This window comes from Miscanthus floridulus, chromosome 18, assembly GCF_019320115.1.
Source record: "Miscanthus floridulus cultivar M001 chromosome 18, ASM1932011v1, whole genome shotgun sequence".
NCBI lineage: Eukaryota > Viridiplantae > Streptophyta > Magnoliopsida > Poales > Poaceae > Miscanthus > Miscanthus floridulus.
In genome coordinates, this window is record NC_089597.1 from 16,767,890 (window position 1) to 16,782,393 (window position 14,504).

The 14,504-nt window shown below is 51.7% G+C and overlaps 2 protein-coding genes and 2 pseudogenes across 2 annotated transcripts; 2 read left to right on the forward strand and 2 right to left on the reverse strand.

Annotated features, from left to right (window-relative positions):
- Window positions 1–1,058: 1,058 nt before the first annotated feature.
- Window positions 1,059–5,649, reverse strand: LOC136520362 (uncharacterized). The gene is made up of 8 exons (XM_066513835.1): window positions 5,168–5,649; window positions 4,217–5,066; window positions 4,066–4,130; window positions 3,910–3,965; window positions 3,304–3,407; window positions 3,123–3,195; window positions 2,834–3,014; window positions 1,059–1,564 (listed from the first exon to the last, which is right to left on the reverse strand). The coding sequence occupies exons 1-8, from the start codon at window positions 5,403–5,405 to the stop codon at window positions 1,479–1,481; spliced, it is 1,653 nt and encodes a 550-aa protein (XP_066369932.1). The 5' UTR covers window positions 5,406–5,649; the 3' UTR covers window positions 1,059–1,478.
- Window positions 5,650–7,440: 1,791 nt separating this feature from the next.
- On the forward strand, window positions 7,441–8,509 carry LOC136522818 (uncharacterized protein At4g22758-like). Its single transcript, XM_066516619.1, has 2 exons — window positions 7,441–8,100; window positions 8,212–8,509. Exons 1-2 carry the CDS (start codon window positions 7,746–7,748, stop codon window positions 8,292–8,294), a joined length of 438 nt encoding a protein of 145 aa, XP_066372716.1. The 5' UTR covers window positions 7,441–7,745; the 3' UTR covers window positions 8,295–8,509.
- An 891-nt stretch (window positions 8,510–9,400) lies between these two features.
- LOC136523365 (uncharacterized) lies at window positions 9,401–11,033 on the reverse strand (annotated as a pseudogene).
- Window positions 11,034–12,781: 1,748 nt separating this feature from the next.
- On the forward strand, window positions 12,782–13,956 carry LOC136524821 (uncharacterized protein At4g22758-like; annotated as a pseudogene).
- Window positions 13,957–14,504: the final 548 nt, after the last annotated feature.

Consider the following 14,504-nt stretch of genomic DNA (forward strand, 5'->3'; position numbering starts at 1 on the left):
TTCATCTAAATATATCTATGTGGGATCTTATTTTGAAGGATTTATTGCAAGGAACATCATGGTGTGATTGAAATTTAATTTAGATGCTCGATTTAACAACTATAGCTTTTTTAAGTATCAAAAGTCTTGGTATTAACGCTGATGTCAGCAGCATGTGATGTGCATGTATCAAAATATCAGAAGAAACAGTCCATTTAGGTCAGCTTGTGATCCAATATCAAAACTTCGGGCCCATTCGCGATAAAAGCGTCCAGCCTTCGAGTGCTGGGCCTTGAAAAATATTATTGCCTGTCGATTGCTCCAGTCTGGCCGAACGACGCAGCCTTGTTTCCGTCCCGCACTCCCGCACGCGCCAAAAATAATCGGACGACGCAGCCTTGTTTGCGTCCCGCACTCCCGCGCGCGCCAAAAATCATCGGCGGGAGGTTTCGGTGCGGCAGATCGGATCTTAACAGTCCCCGTGTTCGGTGGCGCAGCGGTCATAATCGCGATGAGCTCCACGAGCACTCGAGGAGGGGACTTGAATCATCTGCTCCCGTGCGTCGTCGCCCTGCGCCATCGATCAGAAACCTTCCTTTGAGCGATTTTAGGACGGAACGGGCCACCACACGGTACGCGCTTCTTTTTTTATAACAGTAAAACATACGTTCATAATTACATCGTTGTGGCACTGTTTTTCCCAAACAATGTACGGGCATTTATCTAGTACACCTAAAACAGACTCTAAAATCATCTATCCGGTGATACCAAATCTCAAACCCTCCTCACACGTACGTGTCTGATACGAATTATCCTTCACCCAGAAGTCACGTATCCGTGTCCTACATGGTTCCGAATCCATGTGGCCGTGTCTGACAAAGTCCTAAGAGCTCACGTGTCCACGAACTACATGGTTTTAATACGAAGACCGGCTCACGCGTCCACATCTGAGGTTTAATAAAAAAAAAATCTAACCCCTATGCAACGCATGAACATATATCTGTATTCCATAATTTAAACAGTGAGTCAGCGACAGCTGCTCAGACAAGCTATACACATGGAAACCAGAAAAGTGACGGTACGCTTGAACTTATCAGCTCTATTCGCTTGAACTTATCAACCATGCTTATTATCCATGATACAGTATTTTTCTCTCATAACAAAACAACATCAGCCAGTTTATCAGCCGAGTCGAACAGGGCGAGTAAAATCTCAACTTTTGAACTACTCCAAAACCTGCGCTTTTTTCAGTACGTTCGTCTATATTACAAAATTACAAAATGTGAAGGATGACAAAGGGTACAAGCAGTAACAGATTTGAGATTTCCAACAAATACGTAATGCAGCTTTATCGAGCTTTCCAGGGGAAAAAATATTCAAGCTACCAGCACGTTAACTAATGATGTCATTTGGTGTAAGAAAAAAAAATCGTGTGAAAAGTCTCCATTGGTTCTTCCTTTAGACCACAGTAGTCCTCTCGTAAGGAACAGCAGTTGGGCTCACATATCTGAGACAGACCAAAGATAGGCTTCTTGCTCCATTGCTTGCTTCTCGTTCTTCAGCTTGAACATGTCCTTCTCAAATCCTGGAGACAAAAAATGGAGGTGAAATTATAACCAGCTACCAGATTTACAAACTGTCCAGAAGGATAAAAATTTTGAAAGCACACAACAAGCAAGATATGCCCTGCAAACTGATAGCAAGTATTTTCAGAGTTTATCTTATGCTTCCCAACCATGTTCATCCAGACATTTCTTGCTTGAAATTTAATATTCTGACAACAATTGTAAACGGGCTCTCAGGTTACTCTACCCAATGAAATTCGCACTAATGAGAATGCACATTGTGTTAAGCTCGAAACCACATTTCTTATATGGACACATGGCTAGATGGCATATTCTGCCAAGCTCAGAAAAACCCAGTGGATATACAATTATACAAGCTAGTTGATATGAAAATGAACAAACTGATTAATTGCGTGAGGAAACAGAAACCAGGCACATGACTATTAGTTGTTGGGCAGGTTAAAACGATGAGCTTTCTCCTTTTGTCACAGACAAATGACTAATCCATATTAGCCCTGTTCGCAGTTTGGTGCGAAACTGCTCAACCTGCAGAACCAGTACAGAGTCCAGACCAAACCATATATACAGTTTCGTACGGGTTTGCCTGGTTTGCAAGTGAACCAACGAAACCATGCCCTCCATCTCTGAACACACAATGATCGCCGAAACACAAACTGGGAGGAATTAATGAAGGCATATAGAGGATCAAAACAATGTGGGAAGGAGTTTGTTAACTACTTGCGATGCCATAGTGAGGAAAGGGGCATCGCAGCAAAGTGCAGGAACGAGAAGTGAAGCCTTTTGGACTCATTAATTGCAGCTGCTTTTCTGCGGTGTCGACCAGAAATTGGTGATGACCAGTGTTCAAGCCCAGCCAGCGAAGCCACCACACGCACAGAGAAGCCAACAGTGACCTCTCGGACAGTCAGCATCGTGTGACAGCCCGTGCATGTGCTCGAGGAAGGAGACGACTGGGCTTAAACTGTTCAACCCGCAAAACCAACCGTCTAACCCGGCAACAAACAGTTTGATCGGCGCTGGTCCCCAAAACCAGCTTAAACCATGGTTGAACAGGCCTAATCTATATATGCAACCAATACACTAGAATCTCTTAAAAGAAACATCATGCAAAATCTCCACAGAAGCACAACGTGAATCCTAAACTACTGTGATACAAGCCTGCATATACACATGGTAATGATATTCAAACCCCAGTAATCTTCTTTTACCACTCACATGCTGCATGAGGCTATAAGATAAAGTTGATAGTGACATTGCAAGGAACATACCATTACTGCGATCCACGCCGTCCCAATGACGACCAGGTTTTATGCCATAGCGGTTTGGAGGAGCATCCACTCCACGTTTCAGCCAGCTGTGAGGAGGTACATTTTGGGGTACTATGAAGCCAGATTCTTTCATCTTTTCATCATCTCCCAAGTCTTCCAAAATAAATTCTGGATCTTTCCGCTGCAATGCATTAGCACACATATCAGCCATTATCCACAAACAAATAGACGAAGTGTTGACAGATTGAACCAAGCCACTCAAAATCAAATACTGCAGCAGTGCAGTTACCTTGACTAGATGAGCCATAGGATCACCCCATCGGATTCTTTCTTTTAGCATATTGTCAAGCTCAGGGTCATCCCTGCAAGCAGAAAAAGTTCAACATCAAATGCACGCAAGAGAAGGTTAGATTCACATTCAATTGGACAAAGAGTAGAGGAAAGAAAAATAGGCACCATATCCTAAGTACCTTGTTCGAGCAAAAGGTTTTTTCTTCTCAGCTTGAATCTCTTTTAATCTAGCCTCAGCTTCTCGTTTCTGAACCAACCCTTTACCCCATTCTATATGTATTTCCTGCCAATAAGTACAACATGGGCCATTAGCTAAAAGGAGTTTTTGGACAGATAGTTACAATACAAGTACCAGAGAGGATAAATTTGCAGTCATAAGCCTTCAATCTGTTTTGACTGTTAACACTAATAGGTACTATAAGTGTGGGTAGCTGTTGACAATAAGCTAATTGGTCAGTAATTTGGTGTCCTGTTGATTGTTGTACATCCTACTCATATGAAAGTTGACCATTTGGTGCTTAGAGAAAATTCCACTTCATGACACAGGCAGAAAGAAAGAAGTTTCATGACATACTTATTAATTGATTTTCAGGAAAAAAAAAAACAAGAACTATGTCCTAATTTACACAATGTCAGGGTTCAAGAGAGTTGCAGAAGAAGTTGTTTCCAATCTATAAACTGAGCCATATTTGCGAATTGCAATTCAACTAACTACAGAATATTTCAGAGAGAGGACAAGAAACATAAGACTAGAAAATAGAAAATCAAGAAGAATATCTATCTACCTTTGGCTTCTCAGGTTCCTTTGCCTTGCGCATTTCTTCTTCACTTATCCGTCTTCCTGGAAAACAACAAAACAATGGTAGCATAAGAAACTAGAATGATTATATGGGTAAACAGCCAATACAAGCTGTACAATGTGCATAATGCATTCATCCTACCTTCCTTATCTCTGAATACTGCTTTTGCCCCTTTCCCAACCAGCGAAGGATCCTGTGACGCAAACCTAATAACAAAATGACAAATAAATATATTACAAATCTAAATCAATGGGCAAGCATCTCTGTTCCAAGATGTGAAGTTGTCACTCACTTAACCATCTCAGCCTCCTTAATCTTTCTTATGTCCTCTTTAACTTCCTCTGCTGTCATCAGTCCAGCTTTCCTCACCTGTTTTGAGGCTCCTTCCTTTTTACTCTTCCTTGAGGGAGAGATGTCTCTCTTCTTACGTGGAGATAACTCATCTGATGCAGATTTGCGACTTTGCCCCAAATTATTTCTTCTTGGGGGTGACAAATCATCATCAGGGTCCTGGTGCTTCCTCCTCCGTGGTGGTGAGATGTCTTCGGGCTCCTCTGAGTCATGCCGTGTCTGTCGCCGAGGTGGAGAAATGTCTTCAGACTCCATCGAATCATGTCTCACACGCCTCCTTGGTGGCGAGATGTCCTGGGGCTCCTCTGAATCATGTCTCGTGCGCCTCCTGGGTGGCGAGGTATCCTGGGGCTCCTCAGAGATATGACGAGCACCCTTCCTTGGCGGCGAAGGGTCTTTTTTCCGCCTAGACTTCCGTGGTGGTGACATATCATCCTGGTCCCCTGCACCACTGCCCTTTGGTGATGGCGTGTCCTGGCGCCTCCGCCTCTGCCTCGGTGGTGAAAAATCCTTGCCAGCAGCATCACCCTGCACAGGCGAGGGCGTGTCACGCCGCTGCCTCCGCCGCACAGGAGAAAGGTCCTCCCTCGTAGCACCTCTCCGCTCTGGCGACGGCGTGTTGTTCCTGCGCTGGCAGGTGGACCCACCGCCCTGCTCCTCCGGGGCGGCCACGGTAACCCACCCGCTGCCGTCCTCGGCAATAGCATTGTATGGCCTCGCCGTGCGTATTGCCTCCAGGCGACGCATCCGCTTGACCTCGATATCCTCGTCAACCAGAGGCTTCTCGTCACCTGCAACCACGAGAGCGACCGCAATTCAGAAATCTCACCACCAATCCATCCAAAACTCGCGCTACGATTTAGGGTTTCGGGGGTTCAAGAGGGCAACGCACCTGACGACGCGGGCTCCTCGTCCACCTGCACGGGCTTCTGCCACACGGGGTCCTCGTCGACGATGAGCACCCCGCCTCCGCCGGCGGCTGGCTTGGGCTTCTTCTTCGTCTTCTTCTTCGCCTTCTTCTGGTCGCCGTCAGCGCCCGGGCCCAACTGGTACCTCTTGAGGTACTCCTTCATGGAGAGCCCCGCCGCGGGCGCGGAGGCGGACGAAGGCGGCGGCTGCCTCGCTGCCATGGCTGACTGTCCCCTCCTGGCGATGCGGTGCCGGATCCCCAATCAGCTGAGACCTGACCCCCCGTCGGAAGAGGTTCCAACTTAGAAGAGCAGCCGGCGGTAGCCTGCCGCCTGCTCCGCCGAGTTGCCCAAGCAGCCGGGCGTGTCGCACCACGCAAGTTCCTCGCGGCCGCAGCGCCGGCGGCGACCGACCGGTGCCCCTCGGGGTCGGTCGGAGAGATTCGAGAGGCAGAGCGCGTGTTGCCTCTTCGACCTGGGCTGGGCTGGGCCGGCTTTGTAAAGTTGGAGAAGGTAAGGAGGTAAGGTCGGTTGGAATGGAGGGGGGGAGCAGGGAAAGGAAGAAAAAATATGGGCCCGACCGGTGAGGGATTGTAGACTTTTCATGTTTTCGGCCCATAGCTAACCCCGGTATACACAAACATTTGGGCCGGCACAAGATCAGATCAAACCGAGCCGTGGAGTTTTCTTATTTCTTTATTTGTTAATACACTTTCGTTTCATACAAATCTTTTTTTAAGGTGAATCCACAAATATTTTTTCAAAAAAAAATAACGCTCTATTGTACCATTTGACGAGTTGGCACAAAATATGTCTAACCCAAAGTAAACGAGACTTGTCTTTAGTCACTATTTACAATGATATATTTCATGATATATCTAATGGGATTAATTTGTTTTATAGCTACCGATGTTTTTTCAATAAATTTGGCTAAGCTTAAAAAATTGACTTAGAAAATTCAGAAGTTGATTTTTTTGGAAAGAGTAAAATTATGTACTTCAAACGGTATTTAGCTTCAGCTATGTACAAGTCAAACTTAGTTAGCGATTTTTTTAAAAAATATATTAATATTTACGAGATCAAATAATTCTATTATGAGCACATGTCCCATAGAGAATTCAGGCACTAATTGGTATTGTACTTTAAACAAAGTTAAAACAAGTTGTAATTCATAACTAAGGAAGTGTAGTACCGAGAAGGCGATTTCTCGATAGAATCGCGCGATGAAAACGCAAAAAACTTGTAAACCCAAGGCATTTGTTTATATATGGCACCGCTATGAAAATTGTATTTAATAAGTATACTAAAAAATTAAAAATTTCTATAATTTCAGCGTGCTCCGGAACAACTTTGCTGTGGCTTGCGCTGCAGCAGCGGGTTGCGGAGCCGAATATAGCAATTTAATGTAGGGCCTGTTCGGCTGATATTAAAGTCGGCTGATAAGCCGACTGAAGCTGTTTTATTGTGCGAGAAAAATACTGTAGATTCTAGCTGATAAGTCGGCTGATAAGTTAAGCGAATAGGCCTGTAGCATATAGCAGGTAGCATACTAGCTTTGCAGCTGTTGGCTTGCAGCCGAAACACCGGTAGAAAATCACTGCCGAGCAGGCCGTTTCGGTCCCGTGCCCCCGTGGAGTTTGGCCAGAGCAGATGCCGTGCACGACTCGCCCCTGCGCGGCCAACACCAAGGAGTACACTACACGAGCACACGTGGACTGTGGACTGTGGTGCCCCGGTGCAGAACCGGGATTCCATCCAATCCCATCTCCGCTGCTCGGCGAAAGCAGCCCTGGCGTCATACCAGATTCGGACGGCGGCCGGCCGGCCCGTCCAAACCTTGAATCCACGGCACATCCAAAAAATCCGCCGGAGCCCGGACGGGACTCGGATCGGTCATCGCGCCGCGCCGAGGATGAGGCGGCGAACGGCCGGACTCGGACCAGGGCAGCGCTAACCGCCTCCCCCGGTTAGCACTCGACGAAAGCAGCGGACACGACGGCTACTGGTGCCGGTAGTCGTCTTGTCTTGGATCGGAACGTGGCGTGCAGCAGGCCCAGCACCGCGCCGCGCCGTGCCGAGCCGCGTCGCGTCGCGTCCACCCGCGAAGCGACACCTCTGCACTCCTCCACTCCCGTCTCGCCTCTTCGCCTTCGCGCGGCCCTCGATCGAGCACCACCACAGCACCTATCTGCCTGCACTCTGTGGCCGTCAACTTGTTTCCCATCAGCGCATGCAGCAGCAGTGGTGGTCGTAGGAATCCATTACTCGTTTGGCCACGAACACACAGCTAGGCCATACGTGATGCCCTGCATCCGGCCACACGTGGTCCAGATACACTAGCCGTGTCAGTGTCACCCGGTGCAGGCGTGGCCTGCCCTGCCTAACAATCGCGCTCGCCGCGGCGACCAAGTACTCTACTCGGTGTATCTCCTATATCTTCCCGCCCGCCCGCTCGCCGTCTCCATCCACCACCCCCCACACCGCCGCCGCACATGCACGCACGAACTCACCTCCATCGACCGCGCGTTCTCAACACCACCTACAAGAGCGAGCCAGCCCGCCATGCCGACCGGCAGCAGCGGCTCCACCCAGACGCTGGTGGCGCCGATGCACCGAGGCGGCGGCGAGCCAGAGACACAGCTCCACCGCCTGCTGCTGCAGCGCATGGCGCCGCTGTTTCGCCCGGCGCCGACGGACAGGGACAGGCGGCTGACGCGGCTGCTGGTGAACGTGACGGTGGACCGCAGCCTGTGGCCCGTCCACCTCGTGCTGGGCGCCGACGCCACCGTCGCCGACCTCGTGCGCGCCGCCGTCGCCGCCTACGTCCGCGAGGGCCGCCGCCCGCCGCTCCAGACCGGGACGGCCGCCGACGCGGCGGACGGCTTCGAGCTGCATCTCGACAAGTACTCGCTCGAGAGTACGTGCACCAACCTACATTCTGTCAGGTTTCTTTGGAATGGAGTTTCATTGCATCGTATCGTATCGTATGGCAACTGACGATCGGTCGATTTCTTTGGAATTCTGTCAGGTTTGAGGCCGGAGGAGATGGTGCTGGACCTGGGCTCTCGCAACTTCTTCCTCTGCGCGCGGAGATCTGCGGCTGCGGCTTGAGCTGATCGAGCTTGCTTCGTTGGATCATCGTCCGTCGGACGCTCACCCTGTCGTGCACATGCATCGTCGTAGGAAGAGCAGAGCAGTAGTATGTATAGTACGCATCCAAAAGGCTACGCCTCCATCAGGTTTTCAGGTTGACGACGCAACGCATCTTGATCTGCTTCTGTAAACCTATATACTCGTGTAGAGAAATGGATGTGGATATTTCGTCATGCGAATTCTGCTGCTTGGCTCGCGCTGGTCGTGAAACGCGTCTGTCTTGGCATCAGTGGCATGGCCAATTGGCCATGGCTCTCGTTTGGCGTCACCTTGTCCCGTATGGACCTGCAAGCAGTAGGACTTTGTGGGCATGGCAGCAGCCTGCCTGCCCGCGCGCGTGCGTACGTGTACCAAACGACGATGGCGGCGTGTGGCGTGGCGGAACCTTGTCAGTAGACATATCGAAGCTGGGCGAATACGCCGCCAGGCACCGGCAGGCGGCAGCACCGACGAGTGGGACGGGACTTTGGGAGGACCTCCGTCACTCCGTCGTGCAGCAGCGGCAGCCGGCAGCTAGTGTCTGGTTGTTTGTTCTGATCCCAAACCTCTTTCTGATGACAAGTGTGTGGGTGGTCTCGCTCGGCGGTGCCTGGATCGCGTGAGCCGTGACGACGGCGTGACAGGCTTTTTTTTTTATTCCCGGTTGTTAGGCGGCCGTACACTAGCAGCCTGTTTGCTTGGCTACGGCTTGTCGTAAACGATCGTAAATTTCTAGCATAAACAGTATTTTTCTCTTACATAAACCAGCCAGTAGTATTTCTTCACGAACCAGCAACGATATGAACCAGCCAACCAAACAGGCTGTAGTTCGATTTAGATCGATTTTAGATGGATTGATTTCCACTCAAAACAGGCCTAGTGTTCGAACAGGCCTCAGATCGGTTTTGAATGGAAATCGAACCTAGTTTTTGAATACTGGAAATTTTAAATAGAACGTCAAATCACGTGCATAATTTTGGACCAAAACCCAACGTCGGCCCATCTCACTTTCTTGGCCCAACTCGGCCATCTCTTGGACCCTCTTCTCCGCTGCTGGCATAGTTGAAAAGGTCCTTTTAAATCCATCAATCATTTTTTACGATCATTTGATTTCTCTTCTCATACAAGCTGTACAATGTGCATAATGCATTCATCCTACCTTCCTTATCTCTGAATACTGCTTTTGCCCCTTTCCCAACCAGCGAAGGATCCTGTGACGCAAACCTAATAACAAAATGACAAATAAATATATTACAAATCTAAATCAATGGGCAAGCATCTCTGTTCCAAGATGTGAAGTTGTCACTCACTTAACCATCTCAGCCTCCTTAATCTTTCTTATGTCCTCTTTAACTTCCTCTGCTGTCATCAGTCCAGCTTTCCTCACCTGTTTTGAGGCTCCTTCCTTTTTACTCTTCCTTGAGGGAGAAATGTCTCTCTTCTTACGTGGAGATAACTCATCTGATGCAGATTTGCGACTTTGCCCCAAATTATTTCTTCTTGGGGGTGACAAATCATCATCAGGGTCCTGGTGCTGGTCCTGGTGCTTCCTCCTCCGTGGTGGTGAGATGTCTTCGGGCTCCTCTGAGTCATGCCGTGTCCGTCGCCGAGGTGGAGAAATGTCTTCAGACTCCATCGAATCATGTCTCACACGCCTCCTTGGTGGCGAGATGTCCTGGGGCTCCTCTGAATCATGTCTCGTGCGCCTCCTGGGTGGCGAGGTATCCTGGGGCTCCTCAGAGATATGACGAGCACCCTTCCTTGGCGGCGAAGGGTCTTTTTTCCGCCTAGACTTCCGTGGTGGTGACATATCATCCTGGTCCCCTGCACCACTGCCCTTTGGTGATGGCGTGTCCTGGCGCCTCCGCCTCTGCCTCGGTGGTGAAAAATCCTTGCCAGCAGCATCACCCTGCACAGGCGAGGGCGTGTCACGCCGCTGCCTCCGCCGCACAGGAGAAAGGTCCTCCCTCGTAGCACCTCTCCGCTCTGGCGACGGCGTGTCGTTCCTGCGCTGGCAGGTGGACCCACCGCCCTGCTCCTCCGGGGCGGCCACGGTAACCCACCCGCTGCCGTCCTCGGCAATAGCATTGTATGGCCTCGCCGCTGCGTATTGCCTCCAGGCGACGCATCCGCTTGACCTCGATATCCTCGTCAACCAGAGGCTTCTCGTCACCTGCAACCACGAGAGCGACCGCAATTCAGAAATCTCACCACCAATCCATCCAGAACTCGCGCTACGATTTAGGGTTTCGGGGGTTCAAGAGGGCAACGCACCTGACGACGCGGGCTCCTCGTCCACCTGCACGGGCTTCTGCCACACGGGGTCCTCGTCGACGATGAGCACCCCGCCTCCGCCGGCGGCTGGCTTGGGCTTCTTCTTCGTCTTCTTCTTCGCCTTCTTCTGGTCGCCGTCAGCGTCCGGGCCCGACTGGTACCTCTTGAGGTACTCCTTCATGGAGAGCCCCGCCGCGGGCGCGGAGGCGGACGAAGGCGGCGGCTGCCTCGCTGCCATGGCTGACTGTCCCCTCCTGGCGATGCGGTGCCGGATCCCCAATCAGCTGAGACCTGACCCCCCGTCGGAAGAGGTTCCAACTTAGAAGAGCAGCCGGCGGTAGCCTGCCCGCCTGCTCCGCCGAGTTGCCCAAGCAGCCGGGCGTGTCGCACCACGCAAGTTCCTCGCGGCCGCAGCGCCGGCGGCGACCGACCGGTGCCCCTCGGGGTCGGTCGGAGAGATTCGAGAGGCAGAGCGCGTGTTGCCTCTTCGACCTGGGCTGGGCTGGGCCGGCTTTGTAAAGTTGGAGAAGGTAAGGAGGTAAGGTCGGTTGGAATGGAGGGGGGAGCAGGGAAAGGAAGAAAAAATATGGGCCCGACCGGTGAGGGATTGTAGACTTTTCATGTTTTCGGCCCATAACTAACCCCGGTATACACAAACATTTGGGCCGGCACAAGATCAGATCAAACCGAGCCGTGGAGTTTTCTTATTTCTTTATTTGTTAATACACTTTCGTTTCATACAAATCTTTTTTTAAGGTGAATCCACAAATATTTTTTCAAAAAAAATAACGCTCTATTGTACCATTTGACGAGTTGGCACAAAATATGTCTAACCCAAAGTAAACGAGACTTGTCTTTAGTCAACTATTTACAATGATATATTTCATGATATATCTAATGGGATTAATTTGTTTTATAGCTACCGATGTTTTTTCAATAAATTTGGCTAACTTAAAAAATTGACTTAGAAAATTCAGAAGTTGATTTTTTTGGAAAGAGTAAAATTATGTACTTCAAACGGTATTTAGCTTCAGCTATGTACAAGTCAAACTTAGTTAGCGATTTTTTTAAAAAATATTAATATTTACGAGATCAAATAATTCTATTATGAGCACATGTCCCATAGAGAATTCAGGCACTAATTGGTATTGTACTTTAAACAAAGTTAAAACAAGTTGTAATTCATAACTAAGGAAGTGTAGTACCGAGAAGGCGATTTCTCGATAGAATCGTGCGATGAAAACGCAAAAAACTTGTAAACCCAAGGCATTTGTTTATATATGGCACCGCTATGAAAATTGTATTTAATAAGTATACTAAAAAATTAAAAATTTCTATAATTTCAGCGTGCTCCGGTAACAACTTTGCTGTGGCTTGCGTGCGCTTGCGCTGCAGCAGCGGGTGGCGGAGCCGAATATAGCAATTTAACGTAGCATATAGCAGGTAGCATACTAGCTTGCAGCTGTAGGCTTGCAGCCGGAACACCGGTAGAAAATCACTGCCGAGCAGGCCGTTTCGGTCCCGTGCCCCCGTGGAGTTTGGCCAGAGCAGATGCCGTGCACGACTCGCCCCAGCGCGGCCAACACCAAGGAGTACACTACACGAGCACACGTGGACTGTGGACTGTGGTGCCCCGGTGCAGAACCGGGATTCCATCCAATCCCATCTCCGCTGCTCGGCGAAAGCAGCCCTGGCGTCATACCAGATTCTGACGGCGGCCGGCCGACCCGTCCAAACCACGGCAGATCCGAAAGATCCGCTGGAGCTGGGACGGGGAAACGAAAAGCGACGGCATCCATTCCGTTGCGCGGCGGGGCAGGCACTCGGATTGGTCATCGCGCCGCGCCGAGGATGAGGCGGCGAACGGCCGGACTCGGAACGGGACAGACCAGACGACAAGATCCGTTCGGCGTCTCGTCGTCCGCGCGAGCGCGACTCGCCGACGTAGGCAGGGCAGCGCCAACCGCCTCCCCCGGTTAGCACTCGACGAAAGCAGCGGACACGACGGCTACTGGTGCCGGTAGTCGTCTTGTCTTGGATCGGAACGTGGCGTGCAGCAGGCCCAGCGCCGCGCCGCGCCGTGCCGAGCCGCGTCGCGTCGCGTCGCGTCCACCCGCGAAGCGACACCTCTGCACTCCTCCACTCCTGTCTCGCCTCTTCGCCTTCGCGCGTCCCTCGATCGAGCACCACCACAGCACCTATCTGCCTGCACTCTGTGGCCGTCAACTTGTTTCCCATCAGCGCATGCAGCAGCAGTGGTGGTCGTAGGAATCCATTACTCGTTTGCCCACGAACACACAGCTATGCCATACGTGATGCCCTGCAACCAGCCACACGTGGTCCAGATACACTAGCCGTGTCAGTGTCACCCAGTGCAGGCGTGGCCTGCCCTGCCTAACAATCGCGCTCGCCGCGGCGACCAAGTACTCGGTGTATCTCCTATATCTTCCCGCCCGCCCGCTCGCCGTCTCCATCCACCACCCCCCCACACCGCCGCCGCACATGCACGCACGAACTCACCTCCATCGACCGCGCGTTCTCAACACCACCTACAAGAGCGAGCCAGCCCGCCATGCCGACCGGCAGCAGCGGCTCCACCCAGGACGCTGGTGGCGCCGATGCACCGAGGCGGCGGCGAGCCAGAGACACAGCCCCACCGCCTGCTGCTGCAGCGCATGGCGCCGCTGTTTCGCCCGGCGCCGACGGACAGGGACAGGCGGCTGACGAAGCTGCTGGTGAACGTGACGGTGGACCGCAGCCTGTGGCCCGTCCACCTCGTGCTGGACGCCGACGCCACCGTCGCCGACCTCGTGCGCGCCGCCGTCGCCGCCTACGTCCGCGAGGGCCGCCGCCCGCCGCTCCAGACCGGGACGGCCGCCGCCGCGGCGGACGGCTTCGAGCTGCATCTCAACAAGTACTCGCTCGAGAGTACGTGCACCAACCTAGACTCTGTTCTGCTTCCTCTGCTTTGCTTGCACGCGGCATGGCGCCTTTCTTGCTTCCCTTGCATCTTCTCTGAAGAATGTAGTTTCATTGCATCGTATCGTATCGTATGGCAACTAACGATCGGTCGATTTCTTTGGAATTCTGTCAGGTTTGAGGCCGGAGGAGAAGGTGCTGGACCTGGGCTCTCGCAACTTCTTCCTCTGCGCGCGGAGATCTGCGGCTGCGGCTTGAGCTGATCGAGCTTGCTTCGTTGGATCATGGTCCGTCGGACGCTCACCCTGTCGTAGGAAGAGCAGAGCAGTAGTATCTATAGCACGCATCCAAAAGGCTACGCCCATCAGGTTTTCAGGTTGAGGACGCAACGCATCTTGATCTGCCTCTGTAAACCTGTATACTCGTGTAGAGAAATGGATGTGGATATTTCGTCATGGCATGTGAATTCTGCTGCTTGGCTCGCGCTGGTCGTGAAACGCGTCTGTCTTGGCATCAGTGGCATGGCCAATTGGCCATGGCTCTCGTTTGGCGTCACCTTGTCCCGTATGGACCTGCAAGCAGTAGGACTTTGTGGGCATGGCAGCAGCCTGCCTGCCCGCGCGCGTGCGTACGTGTACCAAACGACGATGGCGGCGTGTGGCGTGGCGGAACCTTGTCAGTAGACATATCGAAGCTGGGCGAATACGCCGCCAGGCACCGGCAGGCGGCAGCACCGACGAGTGGGACGGGACTTTGGGAGGACCTCCGTCACTCCGTCGTGCAGCAGCGGCAGCCGGCAGCTAGTGTCTGGTTGTTTGTTCTGATCCCAAACCTCTTTCTGATGACAAGTGTGTGGGTGGTCTCGCTCGGCGGTGCCTGGATCGCGTGAGCCGTGACGACGGCGTGACAGGCTTTTTTTTTATTCCCGGTTGTTAGGCGGCCGTACACTAGCAGCCTGTTTGCTTGGCTACGGCTTGTCGTAAACGATCGTAATTT